General features: G+C 35.7%; 1 protein-coding gene across 9 annotated transcripts in view; it reads left to right on the plus strand.

Annotated features, from left to right (window-relative positions):
• Positions 1-22,554, plus strand: part of LOC136031047 (membrane-associated guanylate kinase, WW and PDZ domain-containing protein 1-like) — a 163,310-nt gene extending 140,756 nt beyond the window's left edge. For all 9 annotated transcript variants that reach the window (XR_010618417.1, XM_065710250.1, XM_065710247.1 and 6 more), the window contains 2 exons: positions 2,097-2,324; positions 17,498-22,554. Coding sequence is in view for 8 of the 9 variants with exons in the window: in XM_065710250.1 (XP_065566322.1) it covers positions 2,097-2,324; positions 17,498-17,661 (392 nt within the window). In the remaining variant the exon portion in view is untranslated. The remainder of the gene's footprint in view (positions 1-2,096; positions 2,325-17,497) is intronic.
• The last annotated feature ends 449 nt before the right edge of the window (positions 22,555-23,003 follow it).

Below are 23,003 nucleotides of genomic sequence, written 5' to 3' on the forward strand. Positions count from 1 at the left end.
GGCATTCCAGACAAACTTGTATCTTTGACCCTTGCTCTGCATGAAAGCACCGAGAGCTGCGTTCGAATCCATGAAGGATAAACAAGGGTGCTTCCTCTCTTTTCTTCTTTTTTATCCTTGTAATTCTTTGTGTGTTACTTGATTACGCGGGAATAGAAATCTGCTGTGAGCGACTATTGGATCTTGATTTTCCCGACGAAATCTCCCTGATGGAGAGAAACAAGGGTACGCTCCAGGATCATCTCAGGTTAATCCGAGAGTACTAGGATCTTATGAAACTGAAGATCTACCCTGGAAAAAAAGGGATGGCAACAAGTGACTCGCCACTGGGTATATACTGTGGGATAAAGAAGGTAGTAGAGTGTAGATACCCTGAAATTATAGTTCAACGAAACCCTTTTTTCTTCTTCTTCATACTTTGTTTTTTTCATTTTTTTTTCAAGTTTTAGATCACTCGATTTTCCAGGAGATCGGGTAGTTCAGGCACGTATGAAGGAGTTTTCTTCGGGGGAAAATCAATAATAAGAAATATTTTTAGGGAGAGGGGTCCAATAAAAAGAAAAAGGTATTTGTTAATTTGAATATCAAGTACCCAAAAATTCTTGAAGATTTGGGGGTTTTGGAGGGCTGGGTCTTCGAAGTCCCTTGTATATATCCATGGGGAAGCCTTCCTCCCTGTATGCACGCGCCTCTAGATGGTGCCCATTTTTTCGAAAATTTGAAGTAGCGCAGAAAACAGGGGAAATATATGAACATTGTTGGAGATTTCCGGGGAAAATCGTAAATATTCTGAGATTTTGAAAGGGGTATGGATTTTTCGTGTTATTAAAACATATCCTGGATAGTACTGGAAAGTTTAATTTTCTTGCTAAGATTAATTGCCTATTTTCATTCTTGACAGAAGAAAGTTTTGAAAATTGTAAATTTGCAATTTTAAATTGCGTGTTTGTGCAATTTTGTTACCATTTTTGCATTGAAAGGTTCGTGTGAATTGGAGGAAAATTAACACAGAAGTTAGGGACCCCCAATACGCAGAATCAGGATTTGGCCCTGCGTATATTATCCTCATTCTCGGTCTTTTCCAACATAATATTTGCCGTATCTCGATTGACTCTTGTTAAATTCAGTCCTGGTGATTCAAGTGTCATAGCTTTGATAAGGTGATTTATTTTGGACAATTTGCTCATTTCCGCTTGAGATGTAATTAAGAAATTCTTTAATAATTACTCCACACATAATGGAGAAAACACTTGACATCATTATTGGCGTCATTTTTTTCAGTTTGTAGATTGGGCTTGAAAGTGATATTTTTTCCTTGGGTTTTGTTTTGTCTTATAATTAAATCCTCATTAGCATAGATGGATAGAAGCTAGTGATTGTTGAGCCCTTTCTTACAAAAGTCTCACAACCTTCCAAAAAGTCTTGAAAAAGAATAAAGCAAATTGTATATATATTTATATGTATATATATATATATATATATATATATATATATATATATATATATATATATATATATATATATATATATATATATATATATATATATATATATATATATATATATATATATATATATATTAATTTGATGCTTCCGGGTATTCTGCAAAATTGTAACCCAACCACAATATTTTGAGTGGGAGTGTATATACATAAATCCTTAATAAGAAGAAAAAGTTTTATATGATTAATTTCTTTTGTTGTTAGATTAGGCATTTTCGCGTTGTATTCTGTTCTTGTGCGTGTTTGTAATTCGTACTGTTGTTTAATTTCCTTGCTTGTTTGTTATTTATTTATATTTTTGTGTGTGTATGGCCCATGGGCTTTTGAAATACACTTAATATATATATATATTATTATACCAATGAAACAAAAAACTTGTACGATAAGATCGAGACAATCAACCATACCTTTGGGATGGCATATACCTCTGATAGTAATTTTCTATTTGTTACTGGCTTCTAGTGCTAGGCTGTGGTACAGGCAGAGGATTAAGGCAACCCGTTAGTAGTGACTTTGTCATGGATACCATTTGTATAGATAAACTATTGTTTTATTTAAAATAATATTTCTTTCTTACCTCCTTTTTATTCACAGGTGAAATAGATAATATGACACAACTAAGTCCCATCAACCCTAGCTCAACAAACCATAGTGGGTATTCCGAGGCCCGACCTGGGAGCTCTATGTCTCAACCCCATCTTGCGCCTGCTTATAGTACACCAAATGAGAGCAATCAATCATACGGCCAACCCTGGATTGGGTCGCATACAACAAATGGGCCAATACACCCCCACCAGTCTATCGGACTTGCATCCAGTACAAGTAAGTGTTTCTATGGTGCAATCTCATTACGGTGATCCGTTTCTATTATACCCATTTCTATTAATCCACCGTTCTGTTTTGCTCCGTTTCAGTAGTGATGAGCCACCTGACAGGACAATGAAGATAACGCCGTTGTGTTCCAGAAAGTATACAATAGCCTTAAAAGCTGAGATATTTTAAAGATAGCAGAGAACCCGAAGAGCGGACAGGAAAGAGCCTGTAGGATAAGAGGCTGTTAAGGCTCTAACCATCGTTTGAAAATGTGATTTCTCTTATGTGGGCTCTAGGAAACACAGGAAGGAAGGGAAATATGGAGGCAAGTTAGACAGCGGAGCTAGGAACTTCAGTTGTGGCTTATGCAAATCCTACTGGTAAGCTGATACTGGTAAGCAGCTTTGGAAAGCGCAAGTGAGAAGAACAGACTGTGATAACTTAAAAGGTGTTAGGTTTAAAGATCAAGCTTCTACTTTTTATTTGCTTCAACTTTTTTATTTGAACATTCACAAATAATTAAATAGAATAAACAACACTTCCGCACTGAAGAAAAACCTATGAGGATTTGTGGTCATATGAAAGTCCACGTAACTACTGACCTATTAAAATAATTATCTAATTAATTATTAAATAATAATTAAAGACTTTATATTACTAGACTCTTTGATTATTACTAGATTTTGGGTGAAATTGCCCATAGAAACCAGCCATATCTTTGATTTCTTTTTGACAGAATGTATATGATTGACTCCATAGATTTCCTATCGTTTTTCTCTAATCCTTGATCTTCTAAGTTGTATCTTTTTTAAAGAATATTCCATCCATACAGATTAGATGAATGGGTATTCACCAAAATAGACTTGGGTTCAATATTTGCTCAACATATGCATTTACTGGAGAGTAAGTAAATTGAAAATGATTTGCCAAATTTCAATAGTGGTTACTATTCACAAAAATGAAAGGGAGATAGGGGGGGGGGATTTTTTAATGAAGATATAAAAAGATATATTAAAAAATTAATGGGAGGACATTTTTTTGCTTTTCAGAATAAAATTATCAAATAAATATTATCAGATTTAGAGTGGGGTCAATTTCCTCCCCCCCTCAGCTCCTCAATTGGCGCCTTGGCTTTCAACCTTTCAAATAACAAGCTTTCGAATAGCAAATTGACCAGTAACGGTGTTCTATTCTTTTATGAGGTAAAATTCAGTTTTGTCAAATAGCACTTTTTTACCATTTAGTATTGCCAATTACCAGGGAAAGCAGAAAAGACATTGGTCTTCAGTTAGAGGGTTCAGTATTCAGTTAGAGGGATGTATCAAGTTCATGTGTAAAAACTGTAAATTTTGAGACTTTAAAACTAAGATTTTAAACTAGATTTTAAAACTAAGTGACTAATATTGAATGCTTGTGGTGAGAATTTCTAGGATCGGTAAACGATTTAAGAGGAATTTAAGACAGCTTTAAGCTGCACAAGGTGGCACAGGTTTATTTGTAGTAATTTAAGCTATGCCCAAGCCAAGGAAGGTGGTAGATATAATTAATTTATAACTTTGCAAGTCACCAATGCACAGTTTTGTCATCATTGTGTCTTTCATGCTTTTTTTTTTACTCGGCAAATTTATATAAATAAAATTGAAAACTGCACTTATACCAAGGGAGGATTGGCCCCCCTAAAACCGCCACTGCTTACGCTCCATTGTACGGAAGTGAGCAAAGTGAATTGATTAGTTTTTTTTTTTTTTTTTTTTTTTTTTTTTTTTTTTTTTTTTTTTTTTTTTTGCAAGAGAAACTCGCAATACTCGATTTCTTAATGGGAACGCGATTAAGAAATCGAGTATTGCGAGTTTTGTGTGATATTTCTTATTTTAATATCAGTATATCGTGCTAATGCATGAACGTTTTGAAATACTTCATAAAAAAAAACTTGTAAATTTTTGTCTCTTGTCATTTTTGAAAATCCTCTCCTGAGGATTTCAAGGAATTCACCTCTATAAATGGGGGGGGGGGGCTCCCCTAGAATTGATCCAAAAGACCACAAGGGAAATATTATATGACAAGTCTGAATAAGTCTGAAGAAAAGGCACTGGAAAGTCTGAAACATGGTGTCTTGACTGGGGGGATTTTGATGGCATGTTTCTAAAATTGCAGTTGCGCGTATTAACGAACTTTTGAGCAAGCAAAATAAATGAAAATGTTCAAAGTATTATACGGCTCTTAAGTGATGATAGTCTGTTATTACAACTGACATTCCAGTCAGTTTGAAAGTGCCTCCAAACCTGCGTAACGTTGTTGCTAAATTGGCTAGGAAGCTATGCTGAAAAGCTAAAAAAAATATTCTCAGAAAAGCTGAATTTGAATTTTCGCCTAGATTATTTTTCTGTTTATGTTGTTTTTGTCTTTTTTAAATATTAGCTGAAATCATTACAAATGAAGATCCTTTTAGTGTAGCCTCTAGACTGTTAAAATTGACGAGGGTGTCTCTTTACTTACGGTTTATGCCATGAACAATTGAAAAACAGCTTTTTGTTAAGAATTTAAGAGAAGAATCCAATCAATACTGATTTGATGTTTGTAGCATGACCAGCAATTTTTGATCACACGAAGCAACAGATGACATTCAAAGTGTCTTTAAGCTCCATGGGTGATGATAGTTTTCTATTAATAATTGATTTGTAACGGAAAAACAGTCCGACAAAGAACAATAAAGTTATTTTAGATTACCTATTGTACCATGATATTCTCCTTTGGGGTAAAGAACCTAGAAAATATAAAAAAAATTCTGCCGTTTAACGAAAAATTTTTAACGAAATACTTTTAAAAGATAGGATCGAGTAAAATGACGAAAAAAAGAGTAAATTCCAAATCAATTCTAACCAACTAAACCAAGTCAAAATTCAAAGCGCTCTTTGGCAGCAATATTAAAAGAGGCGAGTTTAATAACACAGGGCAGCCTAAGAATTTTGTTGCTATTACAGATAGTTTTGAAGGGAAATGGATTATCTAACCAAATAGCTAGTCGGACCACAGACTTTAGAATAAAATGAACGTGGTCTACTCTTGCGAGGACTCAGAGGAAAAATTACTTGCCCCATCCCCGACACACAAAATTCTAGGTCCTCTTAAACTCTGTCAAAGAGAAAGAACTGTCAGTCCCTCTTTCGTTTTTCATAACCTCTTTGATGTTGTCCAGTCAATGTTTCCCGCCTCTTTTCATGCGTGGAAATAAGAACAATTCGCTTGGAGACAGTTTAGGCTAGTAAGGTATGTGGGCCACGTTATCTTTTGCCGAAAACTGGCGGACATGGCTTTGTGCCCGAGTGCGTTGTTGTAATGGAAGAGCCAGTATCCTGTCTGCCACAAGTCTGTTTGTTTGTTATTGTTTTTGTCAAGCACTGTTGCACAATCCTCTGAATGCTTCCAAATAGCAGGTTTGATTAAAATTCTGACCTGGGGTAGCACAACTTGAATGCACTAAAAACTTGGCATCAAAAAGTAAAATCAACATTATTTTTATGTTTAATTTCACTTGACAACAATTTTTGGATTGGTGATGATGACATCTTTTGTTGGCTTATCTGTTGTTTTGTTTCTGTGTCGTACCCAAAACACCATGTCTTATCACCAGTAATCATCTTTGACAGAAAATCTGGATAAGTATCAAACTTTTGTTCCAAAGCAAAACAGGTTCCAGTTCAATGTTCTTTTTGATTGTCAGTTTGAACTTGATGAGGAAATTTGGGGACAGCCCTTGTCATGCTCAAATATTTACTTAAATTGACTAAACCTAGCTCCTAAATGTCCCACTAATTTCTAACAGTAATCCATAATTGTCTGTTGGCGGTCTTTAAGCACAAGCTCTAAAAAATTTTCAATATTTTTGTCGTGTTCGGCAGCTGATGAACACCCAAAATAAGGTTTCAATTTAATCGACATATTACCATTCGTAAAATGAGCAAATCCTTCGTTAGGAGAATCTTCTTCCAGTTAGTATCTGAAGCCATGCTAAACCAGTGGCACGCAACCGAAAATATTTCAGCGACCCGCCACCGCAAACGCTTTGGCGTGCCGGGAATTTCCAGCACTGGATTACTCTCTTGATACTGTCTGTTCAATGGAGAGGCAAGTGTAAGGCAAACCCCACTATTTAAAGGTTCATACAAAAATTGTGGTAGCTATTTTCCAAAATTCCATTCGCAAGATTCAAATATTGGCCAATAAACGTTGTAGAATTTACAATGCACAGTTTTTCAGGCAAAAGCGTGGGTCTTTAAATTAGCGCAATATCCTTTTTAAATCAGGATAAAAATAGTACGGTAGACTGTGATTGGTTTTGCGCTCAAAATAAGAATTAAAACTGCCAAGTTCAGTCTTAGGATTGAAGCAGTCGCGTGCTATGAGGAAGTCATTATATAAGTATTTTAAATGCTGAAACTTTGACACATTTTTACTTTTAGGGTTATTGAAAGTAAACTTCAAATGTGTTAAGAACAGGATCCTGACTGAGAATAATATGTAAAAGGGTGGAGTTGCATACTAATAGAACCAGAATATACAGAAAGAAATACTTTTTTCATCCTGCTTCCGCTGGGCAGAACCTCTGCACATGTACCGCCCAATAGAATGAATAATATAGTAAAAAATAAGTTGTTTTATCGGAGATGCTTTTTCTGCACCTTTATTCTGTTTTCTTTTACAAGTTGATTGTAACTAGTCTCCAGCGATCGACAGACTGAAAGCAGCTTGAATTTTTCGTATTTACAAGTTAAGATTGACTGGTGATTACTGGTGATTAGTGAATACTATTGCCTTCTGGAAAATAGATTCTACTTAGCTGCCATGGATTGCAGATTTGGCAAGAAAAGTTCTGTCGTTGCCAGCAACATATGCGGCAGCAGAAAGGGTTTTCAGTCGTACAGGATTAATAGCATAATAAACATAATAAACAGGACTAATAACAATTCTCAGGGAGTTTAAGGTCTTATTGTTGATCATTTAGATTAAAAGAATGCATGGGAGCACCTAAGCTTGATGTCTCATCCTTATTTTGTCAGAGGCTCGTTCTTGGTAATGAAGGTGAAAGAAATGGGGAATCCCAAAAATTTTAGCTTAGGAAGAAGAAGGATCCGATAAAAAACTAATAACAATTTAGTTTGCAAATATTTAAATAATAGTGAAAAAAAACTGCTAGAACTGAACAAAATTTGATCAATTCACAGCGTGCTGCTAATTTTTTTTTGTGTGCCGGTGGTGCACCGTCGCCTGGCATAATTACGTCCGCCGCTGCTGAATTTTAATTCGGTGCAGCTCAAACGATAATTCAAACTAAGATGAGTGTGTTCGCATTGTGTTGCGAGAGCAACACTTTGGTTTTGTCGTTTTTTTCCCTAGCACCCCGATTTCCGCTTATTCCTAGAAAGTGGTAAGGGTCTAACCTCTCCGGGTTTTACGGAAAGTGTGAACCTTGGGCCGAATTGATGAATATGACCTTGAATTTTGGAAAGCTTCGTAGAACTCTTGCCTGGGGCCAAAAATCTGCTGTTTCTACCCATTTCTGTCCGTGATTTCAGCTGAGTTTGTCATTTGGTTTTTTGCACTTGGGATTGTGGTAGGGAAATGGTATCAGATGTGCCTCTTAAACTTTAAAAGTTCTCTTATTGCTAAAGAAATTAGAGTTTATCCTTAGCTCCTTTCTAAGTGATGACGTTAGAAACTTGGCCCACGGCAAAAAAGTCAACTTTTGAACTAAGACAGATAGATTTTTTTTACAGCAGTCGATAACTCTTGATGAGCTGATCAAAGTATATGTCATCCATTTTTTGGTGGAAAAACTTCTTCATGAGATATACTAGTTTGAAAGTTCAAAGGGGTTAACAACTTCAGTAGTAAGGTAGTAACTGAAACCAGCCGATACCAATTGTGAGACATATAGGGGAGTTTTAAGCAACAGTCGGCTGTTAGCTCATAATCGTCTTCGGCAATGAAGAGGTTCGCAACTTTTGCTTGTTGGTGTACCTATTATTTGTTTCTGGTGTATTTGACGGTAATACCAATTTGGTTCCAGTAGTAAGACATGTAGGGGACTTGTAAGTAATAATTGGCCGTTAGGCTACAATCATCTTCAGCGATGAGGGGTGTGCAATTTTTGCTAGTTGTAATGAGGGGTTTGCAACTTTTGCGAGTTGGTGTACCTAGTATTTATTTTAAGATCCTTACAGATTAACAGCTTCAGCTTTTAATCGAAGTGAGGAAACAAAGCCAAAGTGTTGCTCTCGTAAAACTTTACTCGGCGAAGCCGAACAAAGGTTGCCGCAACACCTCACGTTGCCTATGCAACGTAGATCTAGGTAGACACTGTGCCCCTGTTAAGTGGGTACCGGTGTATCCAAAGTTTATGTCATCGAGCCTCTCCCTCCTATGCTAAATAAGAATCTCTAGAAAAAACAAGGGTCCCAAATCCATCGCTTAGTTTTTAGATATTTTGTATTTTCCGGATACAAACAGGATGCCTCTGTTTGTATCCTGTATACTGAAAGTCAAGGCGCGGTTATGGATCGGGATATAAGTTTATTTGGTAGCTAGCAACTGAGGCTGTGGGACGGCTGGGATAAAAGGGGAATAACCATGCATATAATGCATATACTCTGTTTTAAGGACAGGAGAAGAAATACCCCCTTCTTCCCCGCTACACAAAATTTGATGGCCCTTTACCATTAAAAAAAGAATTTCTGAATGTTCTCACCAGACCTCTCTGCCGTGAGGCAAAACAGGATAAACTTATAAAACAACATGTAAAATGCGTCACTGTTTTCTATTAAACTTATTGAATGTAATACGAGAAATTACATGCTTGGCTTCATGTTTCGGATATCCTTTGTATTATTATTACCAATTATACTAACACCTGTTCAATGACGTCACACGATTGTTTTCAGAGCTAAACATTATTTATTGATTACGAATTACCTTCATTGGCAGCTATATAGGTAGATAGATGGTAATATTTTTAAAAACTATTTTCTTTCTTCCTTGTGAGCTTGTTAGTGATCGTAAAAGAACAGAAAAATGAATTCAAGTGTACGATATCTTAGACGATTGCCTCGTTACCGCTGTATTGTAAATAGTTTATTTTCTTTATAGCCTTTAAGGTTTTTGTTACTGTTACATGTTGATCTGTTGTTTTCTCTTATAAAATGAACCAAATTTGAGACTTATTAGTATTACAATTCGATAACTGTTTCTTGACGAACATCCAATTTGGAAGAAGAAAAAACAGATACTGTCAGCTGGTTCTAGTTTAAACTGACAACTCTGTCGAAGAAACAATGGATGTAAATCAGGTTTTATGCCATTAGATTTTTGAAAAGTTGAATAACTACTTTGCAAAATTTATAGTCGGTTGTAACTAAGAATATGACATGGATGTGTGGTTAAGAATCTTGGCACACATATTGAAACATTGTTAAATTGGTCCCTTTTTTCTTTCTTGTTGTGACGCAGGCCCGTACGTAGGAATTTTTCGGGGGGGGGGCAAAACCTTCGAAACAGCAGACATAAAGTAGCACTTTTTTATTTAGTAATGCAAACAGCACGTATATCGGAATATACAGATTAACTTTAATCTGTAGTATTGTAGCGGATGGGGAGAAAAAGGCTGAAGCCTCAAAAGTACATTTTAGGCTCGTGTTATGTTCATAGCGATTTAGAACCAGTGATTGATCTATTATAGGACCTATCCCACTGAAAGGGACATTTTAGGGTTAACAGTGCAATACTGGTGCTGTGGGGGGTAGTTCTTCTATTGCAGTACAAGTATAATATCATAGTAGTGGCGGTAGTAATAGGTGCAATAGTAGGAGTATTGCAGTAGTAGTGTTGTTTTAGTAATACTACGAGCAGTAGTAGCATCAATATCAATATCAGTAGTAGCATGTACATGTTGCCTTTTGGTCATTTCAACATCCCCCATGATGTCCTGGAAGTTTCACCTTGATATGATAAGCCGTTCCAAGAATATCAATGATACGCCTTTTTGACAATTTGTATGCACAGAGTAGGTTTTGATTTAGTTCAACTTTCCCCTCGACATTCCCTCAGGTCTTCAATCTCAATATCCTCAGCCTTGGTAGTACTCGTTACGGAAACAGTAGTTTTAGTGGTAGTAGAGGTCGCAGTGGTAGTAGTGGTAATTGTAGTAGTAGTAGTAGTAGTGTGCAAATATTGCTTTTTTGGTGAATTTGTTAATCGCCTTTATCATTTCCTGAAACTTCCAAACTAATATACTTAGTTATTCCTGAATTACGCCCTTTTGACAACCCGTATGCACATAACGTGTTTTGATTTAGTTCAACACTCCCCTCGAACTTCTCTGAAAGGCTCACCTGAATGCCCTTGGTTATTTTGAAAAAAGCTCGAACAAGCTCACCTTTCTCACTAACATATACTCTGTGTAAATAATGGACGTATTGCCTAACCTACAGCCCTTGCCCTGAGGGCAGTGGGAGAGTTGACATCCCCAAAGACATAGTTACTGGCGCAACTCACAGGCTGATTATATAAGCAAAAATCGGTGGTTTTCTAAAGAATTTCTTTTCAGCCGCAACGTCGTACAAATTTTACTCTTTGCGGTCGAAACTTCGGCACCAAACAGTTTCGTACAACTAATTGTAATTAAGGATTGACTCGGCTACATAGTAACCAAAACTCTAAAAAACAGAATTTCAATACTAATAGATACATCAAAAGATTTGGATTTTTATGTTGATTCCAAATATATAAATATCAATATTGAATATTACAAATCCAATAATATATGTTCATCAACTTTTGAGTTACCCATCAAAAGCTACGAGCCTCAGAAAATTTATCTGGTTTTCCAAAGGGGGAGGGGAATCCCGAAAAAAATAAGGAATCTTAATAAACCATCAGATCAAGTATATCAGAGAATCCTACTACAGAGTTTCAAACTCTTGTCTGTAAAAATATGGAATTTTGTATTTTCCCTTCTTTCTTTCTTTTTTTTTTTTTTTTTGCTAGAAGAAAGATCACCGATCCGTGTTTATTTGTTTATTTTCTTCTTCCTATGGGTGATCGTATTGAACCAACAGTCTTAGAACATTGGAAGACTGCTCATTTGGACGAAAGTTCTAGTGCCTTTTTAAGTCACCAAAAAGATTGGAGGGCAACTAGTCCTCCTCCTTCACCCCTTTCCCCCAATGTTAATTTTGAGATAGCTACTTTGTTTGGCATAGTTGAAAGTTCCAATAACTACGCTTTTGAGGATAACATGACAGCAAAACCGTATCTGGGATTTATTTTGGGAAGAGGTGAGGGGGGTCGTTACAAAAGGAGTTTTTCGGGAGGGGTCTTACAAAAAGAAAAACTGTAAAAAACGCATCAAAATTTGTTTACATTTTTTTTGTTAAGTTTTTACGAGTCGTAAAAACATTTGAGGAGAAGATTTCAAACCCCCTAGCCCTGGATACGGCCTTGCCCCACAGCCTATGGGTCAGGCACGTACGCAGGAATTTTTTTTCGGGGGGGGGGCAAAACCTTCGAAACAGCAGATATAAAGTAGGACTTTTTTTTATTTAGTAATGCAAAAAGCACGTATATCGGAAAATACAGATTAACAGTATTTTCTTGTATCTTATTATTATTTCTTGTATAAGTATGTATCTTATTAACATAAGATACAGATCAGTAGTATTTTAGCAGATGGGGGGAAGAAGACTGAAGCCTCAAAAGTACGTTTTAGGCTCAGGTTATGTTCATAGCGATTTAGGACCAGTGATTAGTCTATTATATCCCACTGAAAGGGAAATTTTAGGGTTAACAGTGCAATATGGGTGATGTGGGGAGTAGCTCTTCTATTGCAAAACCGTAGATTGTAATGAAAAATGATAGTTTCCAAAATTGATCCATTAAAAGCTGTACTTTATCCTGAGAAGGGGGGATAAACGCCCTAATATCAAGGATAATTCTATTTTGCTGTGGAAAGGAAACTCTCTTGACAAAAAAAAAAATAACAGTACAATTGCTAATTACTTCAAAAAGGGTAAAAAGTTAGACAGAAAATGGGTTAATAATTGGGCTTGACTTGACCGGATAATTGCATCCTGTAAAATCCCCCCAAAAAGACTTCACACGTGTATCTAAATTCTTAACAAATGTCCTACTTTTGCCAGAAATCCCAAGAAACCATGGGGAAATTAAACATTTTACAAAATTTCGGGGGGTACTTGCCAGTTGTGACGGCCAAGAATTCCGATTGCAGTCATGTTGTTATTATTCCACTCTTTATTCAGAACAATACAAGGAATGGTCTTTAGGTTCGTGCCCTCTTGTGTCTTTTTAAAATCACAATCAAAAGTGTTTTCATCCTGAAAAAGCGAAGGGTCAAAAGTGAGGCGCTTGAGTTTTTTCTAATCCAATACCCCCTCCCCAACCAATTTTCATTGCTAACTAGCTACCAAAAACTGTCTTCAAGGTTTTCTTTTTTAGCCGGGTTATTACAGATCTGATGCTAATTGTGCAATGTAGAATAGTTTTAGTTCTTGACAGTTTATTTTGATTACACTTATTAATCTTTATGATATTTTTATGGAAGGATATTGTGCACCTGCTAAGATATGTTTATCCAAAGAGGATTGTAGTCCACCTGTGTCTTTTCTCTTTCGAAACGCATCTCCTGTACTTTTGACGAAGTTCTATTCCCTTTCTGCTAAGAATGGACATTTTCTTTTGTTCCAGCCTTCGCAAACTTCTGTCACCTAAGTGCTTGTTTATTCTAGCTCAGTGGTCGACCATCTACTTAATTCTATGAATATTTAAATCTTCCATTCTGACTATTTGTCCGTTCCTTTCTTCGTTAAGTGTCGTTAATTTACACAAAATAAAGCAGGGAAAGTAAAAATGTGTTTTTCAATCCAGGGGGGGATGGCGAAATTTTACAGTTTTTTTTTAGTCAAAGTACCAACCAAGCCATATTTCAATGAAAATTCCCAAGAAAGGTATTTTTCAAAACCTAAGGATAAACGAAATCTTGGGGATAAATGCCCCCCCCCTCCAATTGACGTCCGGTATCTGTATATCTCTTCCTTTGAGCAGTGAATTCAGCGAATTATAAACTGAGCTGAAAAATTTTTCTCTAATCTAAATTTGAAAAATATTAAGAAACGTTACAAAAAACCTCCGTCCACTCTTGATTTTCAAGAGGATATTTGGGCCTAAATATATACATTTAAAAGTGTCATATTCTCACTCTCCTTCCATCCTTCACGATAAAAGCTTTTATCCCTAAAATATGGGATGTGTGTGCAATTAGATCTTACCCCATGAAAACAACTTCTTGAGATCCATAAACAAAAGCAAGGGTTTTTTTCTCTTTTGTGTACGTCTTCAAAAATATTGTAGCGGTATTTTTACGGTTCTTTAACCTAGAAATTGATATTCGGAATAATAGACTAACTACGATTAGTTTTTTGTCAGAACTTTTTTTCCGATGCAAATCAATTTGCAACGCTGTTGTCAAATCAAAAAGCTTGAAAAACTGTTGACCATCATCTGCTTTGTCATTTGATTACAGGTACTTCGTAACGCTATATTGCATTTTTTTTTGTTTAATTCTTTTTTATTTAGTAAATCCGGAAGGTAGCTAATTAAAACAATAAACAACAGATGGACTAACTACACAGATCCCGTCGTTAGGAAATGACGAGAAGTGCAAAAATTAGGACATTCCGGGTAATTTCTTTGAAAGTAGTAGGTGAATTCCTCTCTTTGAAGAGAAACGTTCAACAGCGACCAAAATTAAGTTTTATCGAATAAATATTTTTGATTTTTTTTGCAAATAATTCCCATCCAGGCCTATATATTCTGTTATTTTCCTCCTATTTATTATGCTTAAATTGATAGCTGAAACTCAGCAGCTCTACTGGATTCCTACCTTTATGTCGGTGTTCTTATGGGGGTTTTTTGTACTTACGGAGTTAAAAGGGTATATTCCTTAACTATCCTTGTATTTTATTAATTTTATATACATTTTTTTTTTTTTGGGGGCAATTTTTTCCATCTTGCTCTTATTTTATTTTTCTTAATTTAATGTTTAAAAATTACAAGCTAACCCGGGTAAAAAAAAAAAACAGATCGGAGAGGGCCTTTGAGACCAACAAAATTTAAATATAAAAAGAAAAAAATTGAGACGAATAAAATATGAAAGTAAGAGCAAGAAAATTCCAAAAACAGTTCAGGGGAGAGGGTGGGGAGGGGGTTGTAAAAATTAAACTTTACAAAGCGCATCAGAAATTTATTTACATGCATTTTTGTTACTTCGGGGCGGGGCGGGGGTTTCAAACCGGTTACTCCCTCCAGATACGGCCTTCCCACCAGGTAATTACAAACCCATCATTAGTGTAAAAAACAAAACAAAACAAATAAAAATGATAGGTTATAAAAAAAGGACACGAAAACCAAGGTGACTTGCGCCAGCTTGAAACAAAATTTGTTTTTGGTTACATTAATTCATGATAAAAGTTAATTAACGGTATCTCATATGAATACTAATCGACACAACGGCGCCGAATCAGAATAAGGCTATTGTAATTTTTGTTTAATTGATCCGGATCTATTTTTTTTATTAAATAAAAAAAAATAGTTTTTTTAACTGAAAGTAAGGAGCGACATTAAAACTTAAAACGAACAGAAATTACTCCGTATATGAAATGGGTTGTCCCCTCCGCAGTCCCACGCTCTTTACGCTAAAGTTTGACTCTTTGCCACAATTCTACTTTTTAAAACAACTAAAAACTTTAGCGTAAAGAGCGTGGGACTGCGGAGGGGACAATCCATTTCATATACGGAGTAATTTCTGTTCGTTTTAAGTTTTAATGTCGCTCCTTACTTTCAGTTAAAAAAACTAGTTTTTTTATTTAATTTCTGAACGTTTTTGAATTAATGCATGTTTGATTTTGGCTCTCCGCACATAAATTATTGAAATGAAATTAGTATATTAATTTTTTTTGGCTAAATGGCTTTCTCTTAGTTTTGATCAGACGATTTTGAGAAATAAGGAGTGGGGAAGGAGGCCTAGCTGCCCTCCAATTTTTCGGTTACTTAAAAAGGCTACTAGAACTTTTAATATTCAACGAACGTTTTTATTAGTAAAAAATATACGTAACTTAAGAATTAACTTACGTAACAAACTTTTATATTCTTATATTTTTATTATGTGTACGAGGGGGTTTGTACCCTCGTTAATACCTCGCTCTTTACACTAAATCGTAAGTTTTGTTCCAATTCATTAAGAATGACCCCTGAATCAAATAGGCCGTAGAATAAATAGTTGAAATCACTAAAAATATTTTAGCATAAAGAGCGAGGTATTTATCTCCTCCTAAATACCTCGCTCTTTATGCTAAAGTATTTTTAGAACCCTTCATATGCGTAATAATCTCTGTTTGTTTTAAATTTCAATGCTATTCCTTACTTTCATTTGAAAAAACGTTTTCATGTTTATTTTTTCATTGTTTTTTTTTTTATAGTAATGCTAGAAAATCCTGCGCCCTTTTCATTGAATTTTTTTCCCCCATGGCATATTTCTCCAAGGAAAGATCCTCCCACATATCCCCCTCCCTCAACTCTACCCCCAAAACCAAAAAAATCCCCCTGAAAACGTCTGTACACTTCCCAATAACCATTATTATATGTAAACACTGGTTGAAGTTTGTAACTTGCAACCCCTCCCCCAGGGACTGTGGGGGAGTAAGTCATCCCCAAAAACATAGTTATTAAGATTTTCGACTATGCCAAACAAAATGGCTATCTCAAAATTTTGATCCATTGACTTTGGGAAAAAAATGAGCGTGGGAGGGGGCCTAGATGCCCTCCAATTTTTTTGGTCACTTAAAAAGGGCACTAGAACTTTGCATTTCCGTTAGAATGAGCCCTCTTGCGACATTCTAGGACCACTTGGTCGATACGATGACCCCTGGGGAAAAAAAAAAAAAAACAAATAAACACGCACCCGTGATTTGTCTTTTGGCAAAAAATGCAAAATTCCACATTTTTGTAGATAGGAGCTTGAAACTTCTACAGTAGGGTTCTCTGATACGCTGAATCTGATGGTGTCATTTTCGTTAAGATCCTACGACTTTTAGGGGGTGTTTCCCCCTATTTTCCTAAATAAGGCAAATTTTCTCAGGCTCGTAACTTTTGATGGCTAAGACTAAACTTAATGAAACTTATACATTTAAAATCAGCATTAAAATGCAATTCTTTTGATGTAGCTATTTATATCAAAATTCAATTTTTTAGAGTTTTGGTTACTATTGAGCCGGATCGCTCCTTACTACAGTTCGTTACCACGAACTGTTTGATTATACACAATAAGCGTTTCGTCTTTGTTGAACATTCCTTGATTCAGGACGTAGTCTCTGAATAGTTAGCGAGGATTCGATATTATACAAAAAACACCTAAAAAAAATGTTGCGTCCAAATGCATCCTAGGGTAAATAGTTACATCCAGTACGCGACTGCATTCGGGACAAGGGTTGGACTAATTTGCACTACGGCTAAAGTTGGTGTTTGCGGTAGTATTGGTAAACCAACAGACGGTATTTCCCATAGTTTTACCAATTAGGTTCGAGAAAAAGGGCGGTATTCCTGTATCGAAGGTACTCCTGGTAGTATCGATACCAGGAGTATCGACCCGCTTAAACGGTTCTTCTGAGTTTCAGGCAACATTATATGTAGGCCCAGATCGTGGCTGTATGTTAGTCAACTATAGTTTAGCCAAAAACTAGTTTAATGAGTTATGAAGTGCTGGAGGTTAATATTGTGCCATTGTAATGTATATTAGAAGGATATCCTACCGAGATATACGTACATCATTTTCCTACTCCCCCATATATGTTTGATTGAATATTAAAGAAAAGCATTTTTCGAGAATTTTTCTTTACTCTATACCATTTTCCCTCACTTCATTTTGTTCTAGGCTATTGCTGAGTTTCTATTGTTAAACTTTCAGTATTTACGAGAATAAAACAAACATTTTTGTGTCGTGAAAATGTCATTTGTTCTTCATGTCAGGTAGCTTATTAACATCTTTCAGTGCCGTTATTCAAAATAAGTTTTTATATTTTCGCAGGCTCGTGGTTGATTGATTTCATTCTTTATTGCAGATCAATATGTCCCCCTCCGTCCTGGGGCACCACCGCCTATTCTAGTTCACCCATCTACTAGAGGGCATTATCCTCTTCAAAATGGTCCGCTAAGCCACAGTTCACCTCGGATAACAACAGCAACAGACTATTATTGGGAACGCTACCCTGATGTCCGACAATAAATTACTGTGCTTTTTTGTTGACTCAGTGCATGGCGGTAACCCAATTGAAAGTGAGCCGTTGAATCTTAACCTAGGTTAGTGAAATGCTCCTAGTCTGCCTTTTCGGGTTTTTACCTTTGTGAGTGCTCTATTTGGATTCTCATTACAGTCGATCAGTTCATTAAAATTGGGGTTGAGCTTGTAGCCATTATCTATGGAGGGGATACCTCTACATGCCTTACAAAGTAAAAATTTGGCTCCATATCCTAGATTCACCTTAGAACTATTGATTTGACTAAGTTCTCCCCCCCCCCACATCCCCACTCCTCAACAGGGAATCCTCCTCTTTATTAGGTCTTATATTCATTTTAATGACTTGCGGACGATAGCTATTCACCTGTTTCAAAGAGTAAAAAATGCACCCGATGGAAACAAAATCTCACATGAAATCCTCTCTTACCTTTGCCTAACCGAACGTGTCTATCATTTATTTAATGTGTGTATCTAATCGACAAGAATCTAAATTTCTGCTTGAGAGATGAGTAATAAAGTTTGAAAAGACTTCCCCTCAAAATAAGGACACTTATATTTGCGCCCAAAAGTATTAACAGTTTAAACTTGATAAACCTGGCTACAGGGTGACGTACTGCACTTTCAAGCGTTTGCGCATGGGAGTTATCGGGTCCGTGTCATCTTCCTTTGAAATATTTAAGGTTTTTTGGATTTCACTTATAATTTACTATATTTTTCATATATTTAGTCTATTATTGGTGTTTTATAGAATCCTTGACTGTTATAGATCCCAGACATAAGTCTGGGTTTTATGTCAGAAGAGTATGTGTTTGACATGCTCACAGTATTTGAGCTTTTTCCTCCATGGGAAAAAATCAAGTTTATATTGTCCAAGATGCCTGTTCTACTTTTGTATCATTTTCGCAGGAAAACAGGGTTGAAAGGTTAAATTCAATAAACTTTGCATAATTGTAGGTCTTATTGCCGAAAAAAGGAGGGTAGTGGAATTGAATTGTCGGCGTTTTCTTCTTTTTCTTCCCACTATTTATTTCTAGAGATATTTTATAAATTTAAGGAATAAATTTTCGAAAAGGGACATGTTATCGGAGCTAATGGTCGTTATGTTCTTTTAGATTTCAAATCGGTCAATTTATCCACCCAGCTTACTCCCTGACTAACATAATATGTCCAGTTACATTTTTTTTGCTATTTATCTATTTCCGATTGAGCGTGAAATTAGATTCTCTATAAATGGCCTTTTATAAACATGGATCTGATAAACACGTGATCAACGTGCATATTTTAAACCATCTTCCAAAACATCCTGCATTTCACAGGTATACGGTGTCTACAAACCGCAACCACCGATTGGTTTTTTTTTTGGATCTGATAAACACGTGATCAACGTGTATATTTTAAACCATCTTCCAAAACGTCATGCATTTCACAGGTATACGGTGTCTACAAACCGCAACCACCGATTTTTTTTTTATTAGCATATCTCGTGGCGCCAGGTACGTCACTGGTGCCGGATATTGTATGCCCAGGGTGTTGTTTTGAATGGAAACCTCGGACTGAGGTTGGTCTCACTGATGTATGGAATAGTTGGTTCAACCATGTTTAGTAACTGGATTTCGGTTGGGGTGGGAGGATGTCTTAAAGAAAGATTTAAGGGAAATGGAAACTTCCTTGGAGGCTGTAAAGAGGGAGGCTTTAAATGGATTACGATGGAGGAGGAGTGTACGTTGTTCTGTTGGCCTCAGACGGCTTGGTGCTGCGGGGAGTTTTAGTAGTAGTAGTAATAACTGGAAGAAACAGTAAAATTTTGTTCTGAGATGGCGCGTACCGTTGTGGACAGCGAGAAACTCTATGAGGGGTGATGTAAATAGTCAAATATGATCCACGAGAAGTCAGTCTGGTTGAATGACTTTTATTCTATTTATTTACCTTTAAAAGACAGATTCTGGATTTTCAGAAACAGATACATTCACAAGAGTATGAACGGTTTGAAGACTTTTTACAAATCATCAGCGTGGGTGGTCGTGACCCTCTCAAAAGAGGTTAGACCCCATGCCAGACGGCATCTACTACACTCAGTCGCCAACTTTTTGGGTAGCTGACCATGATCGTCTAAAGTTTGACCATACTTTCGTAAAATTTTGTTTTTTGGCTGGGTTCTATGGTTTTGTGCCTAGTCTTATTTTCCGAAATCTTGTATTAGAGTTCTAATTTTGTATTAGAGGCTTTCTATATCTACTAATAACTCAAAATTTTTCAGGGAAATTGAAAGTTTTTTCGTTTATCATTAATTGACATTATGAATCGTTTGATCATGCTCCTTTCTCAAAATTTGGGTGATTATTGAATAACGATTGAACCTTGTCAAAATATTCTGAACCTTGGACATATTTATCCACTAAGTAGGGGTGCCGGAGTAGGGGATGCGATTTATACATTTCAGTATTAATTTTTAAACATATATAAAAATTGGCAGTGAGTGAACTTTGATGTAAGTGAACTTTCTACGCTGAATTTGAATACATATTCAGATTTTTTTTTATTTACTATAGCGGTTGCGTAATAACTTCTCTTTTTTTATTTAGTTAAGAAACTAAATTAATTGCTTTCAAAAGTTGTCTAATGCAGATAAATACACTGAAGTCAAATATACCAGCAGATTTTTTCCAGTGCCCAAAAATTTTTGGTCTGTAACAAAATATTCTTCTCTATAACAAAAATTCTTCAAAAAAAAAAAAACCCTCATAAAACCTTTACGTAAAGATAATAGAAAGCGAAAATCTGATTGTTTTTATGAATTCAAAATACAGAATTGCGCTACAAAACGTCACTAAACAAAAAATATCTTTTTTTATGCAAAACATTACAATTTCAGAAAAAAATGAAAGTGATTGCGTAAAAATTGTAGCTGACGGATGAGCTCCATTCAAGCGTTAACTGCGAAGTGAGAAGCACAGAGAAATTTTAACGAAACAAATTGAGCGAATTTGAACAAAAAAAGATCTCTGTCTATCCTGCTTAAACTCATATAAAATCTTCCTAATTACACTAAAATATAACTAATATAAACATTGGATTCAAGACTACTTGGCTCAAAGCCAATTACCATGTGCGTCATTTGCGGACTCAAACAGGTTGACCAGTCATTTATCAAACTTTTTTATGCTCCAAAAAATGTCACGAAAGTTGCACGTGCCTTACCGCTTGTAGGCTACTTGAACTATTTTTCGCCCAGTGGTGGCTCTGGCCTCTCTTGTGCCCAGGGCAAAATCTTGATTACTGTCTCCTCCCCTGTCTACCACAAAATTTCCAGGCCAAAGTTTAACAAAATTTTCATTTACTAGGAAATTTTTTTTTCAATTTATTAATTAATCAGTAATTTATTAATTATTTTAACTTTTTGCTTTATTTATTTTATATAAATTATTTTATATAAATAAATGTTCAAAAATTACAAAATAATTATAACCGTTATAATATATATTTGAAATTTTGCGCAACTCAAATTTTTGCGCCCAAAAAAGGGGACAAGTTCCCCATCCTCATCTGTCCCTCCCCTAAAACCGCCTCTGTTTTTGCCTTACCTAGTTTAAATATTTGCCTTCCAGTCTAGTAATCTTTTCCATTAGTGGCATCCCTACTATTATCATAACGTTGAAATTTATATTTCTATTCGTAAGCGCATCTAGGGCTAACTAATTGCAGGAGAGGTGCCTTGGAGAGATATTAGTTCTTCAGCAAAAACGGCTTTGTTGCAGTAATTGATAGCTTGATTCTTATACCTAACTCGTCCGGGTGGCTTATGACCATAGACACTTTAAACTATAATAGATGCAGAAAGCGGAGTTTTTTGTTATATCCTTACGTTTTCCTTTCTGTTTCAACTAACAAACGGCAGAAGGTTTCAAAGGTAGCTTTGTGGAAAATGGACCTCCTAATCACCGGTATTACGAATAATAAATATTAGTCATTAGCGTGACCTTCACCGCCGACCCATTCCCACGAATAGCATCATTAAACGCAGGGCCGTTTTCAGGTAAGGGGAGAGCACCAGTTTTAATCCCCCCTCCTCCTGAAATATTTTTCCGACTCGTTAATTAGTCGTAAAAAAGCAGGTGAAATACCTTATTGGATGCCCTTAGACATATTCCAGGAATCCCTTCTTCATTCTTTGGTAATCCCTTAGAACAAAATTCCTGGAAATAGCCCTGATTAGACGTATTTGGTAATAGTCTTTAGTTGAAGTTGTCTTTTAAGAAAAACACGTCATCACCTAGGGTTCTTATTTCTAGGAAAATTACACCTTTTGTCGTTTTGTTTACCAGCATTCGTATATGAACTTTTACCCGGACAGGGCTCGTATGTCTAACCTGCTTATATTTTGGAATGTGTTTTTTTATAGCATACGTTATCAGTTGACAACAATATATGTATGGTTTCAATCTCCTATCTCCTTCTGGCTACGCCTGCATTTTGTTTTGAAAAAAAATGGCGGATATCATTCCGATATAGCTTGGTACTCAAGTTTGGTTTTTCACATTCAAAAGCAATAGCATTGTCGTTAATATGTGATAAGAATACTGACATTGAGTGCCTTATTGTTGACAATCAGTTTTTGCCCATATTGACAACTTTCTTTTGTTAGACGTTTTGTTTTTGTCGGGGTTATATTTTGTGTTTTGTTTTGTATCGATCTCACTTTTCGAGAACAAAAGGTTTTTTCTTCTTTTTTTTGTAGTGCCAAAATGTTCTATTTTCTGTGTATTTATGTTGTAAATTTTGTAATTAATATTGTGTTCATAAAAACTAAGTGAAGATAACTATTGAAATAGTTGCATTTTATTTCATATCTGGTAATTTTTCTGAATAAAGAAATGTTATTTAGTTGTTGGCCTTCTCGCTTGTTTTGACCGTAGGGCAGTTTCTAAATGGAATGAAACTATTGTAAAACAGATGAACTTCAAAATAGTGACTTTGGAAGAAAAAAGGATTATTTCCTTTTTTTTACAAATGTTAGGAATTTCAATATTATTTGCCCCAAAAAGTTTTTTTTTATGTTTACTTTTTAAAGTTCACAGTCTTATTGAAAGTGTTACTCGTTTTCAATATTTTTTTTTCTATTTTAATTATAATGGGAAATCCAGAAAAAGAGATGAAAATGAAGAACGAGTCTTCATAGCATAAACAGGTTCTTCCGCAAGTCAATTTACTAAACTGAAAGTTTCAAATTCATTATCCACCCTTCCTCTCTGTCGAAATGAAGATTCTCAGAAGTAAGTCCGTATCCAGGGGGGACGGTACTGAGTTTCAACTCCCTCTCCCTGAAATTTTTG

The sequence above is a fragment of the Artemia franciscana genome, chromosome 9, assembly GCF_032884065.1.
Source record: "Artemia franciscana chromosome 9, ASM3288406v1, whole genome shotgun sequence".
NCBI lineage: Eukaryota > Metazoa > Arthropoda > Branchiopoda > Anostraca > Artemiidae > Artemia > Artemia franciscana.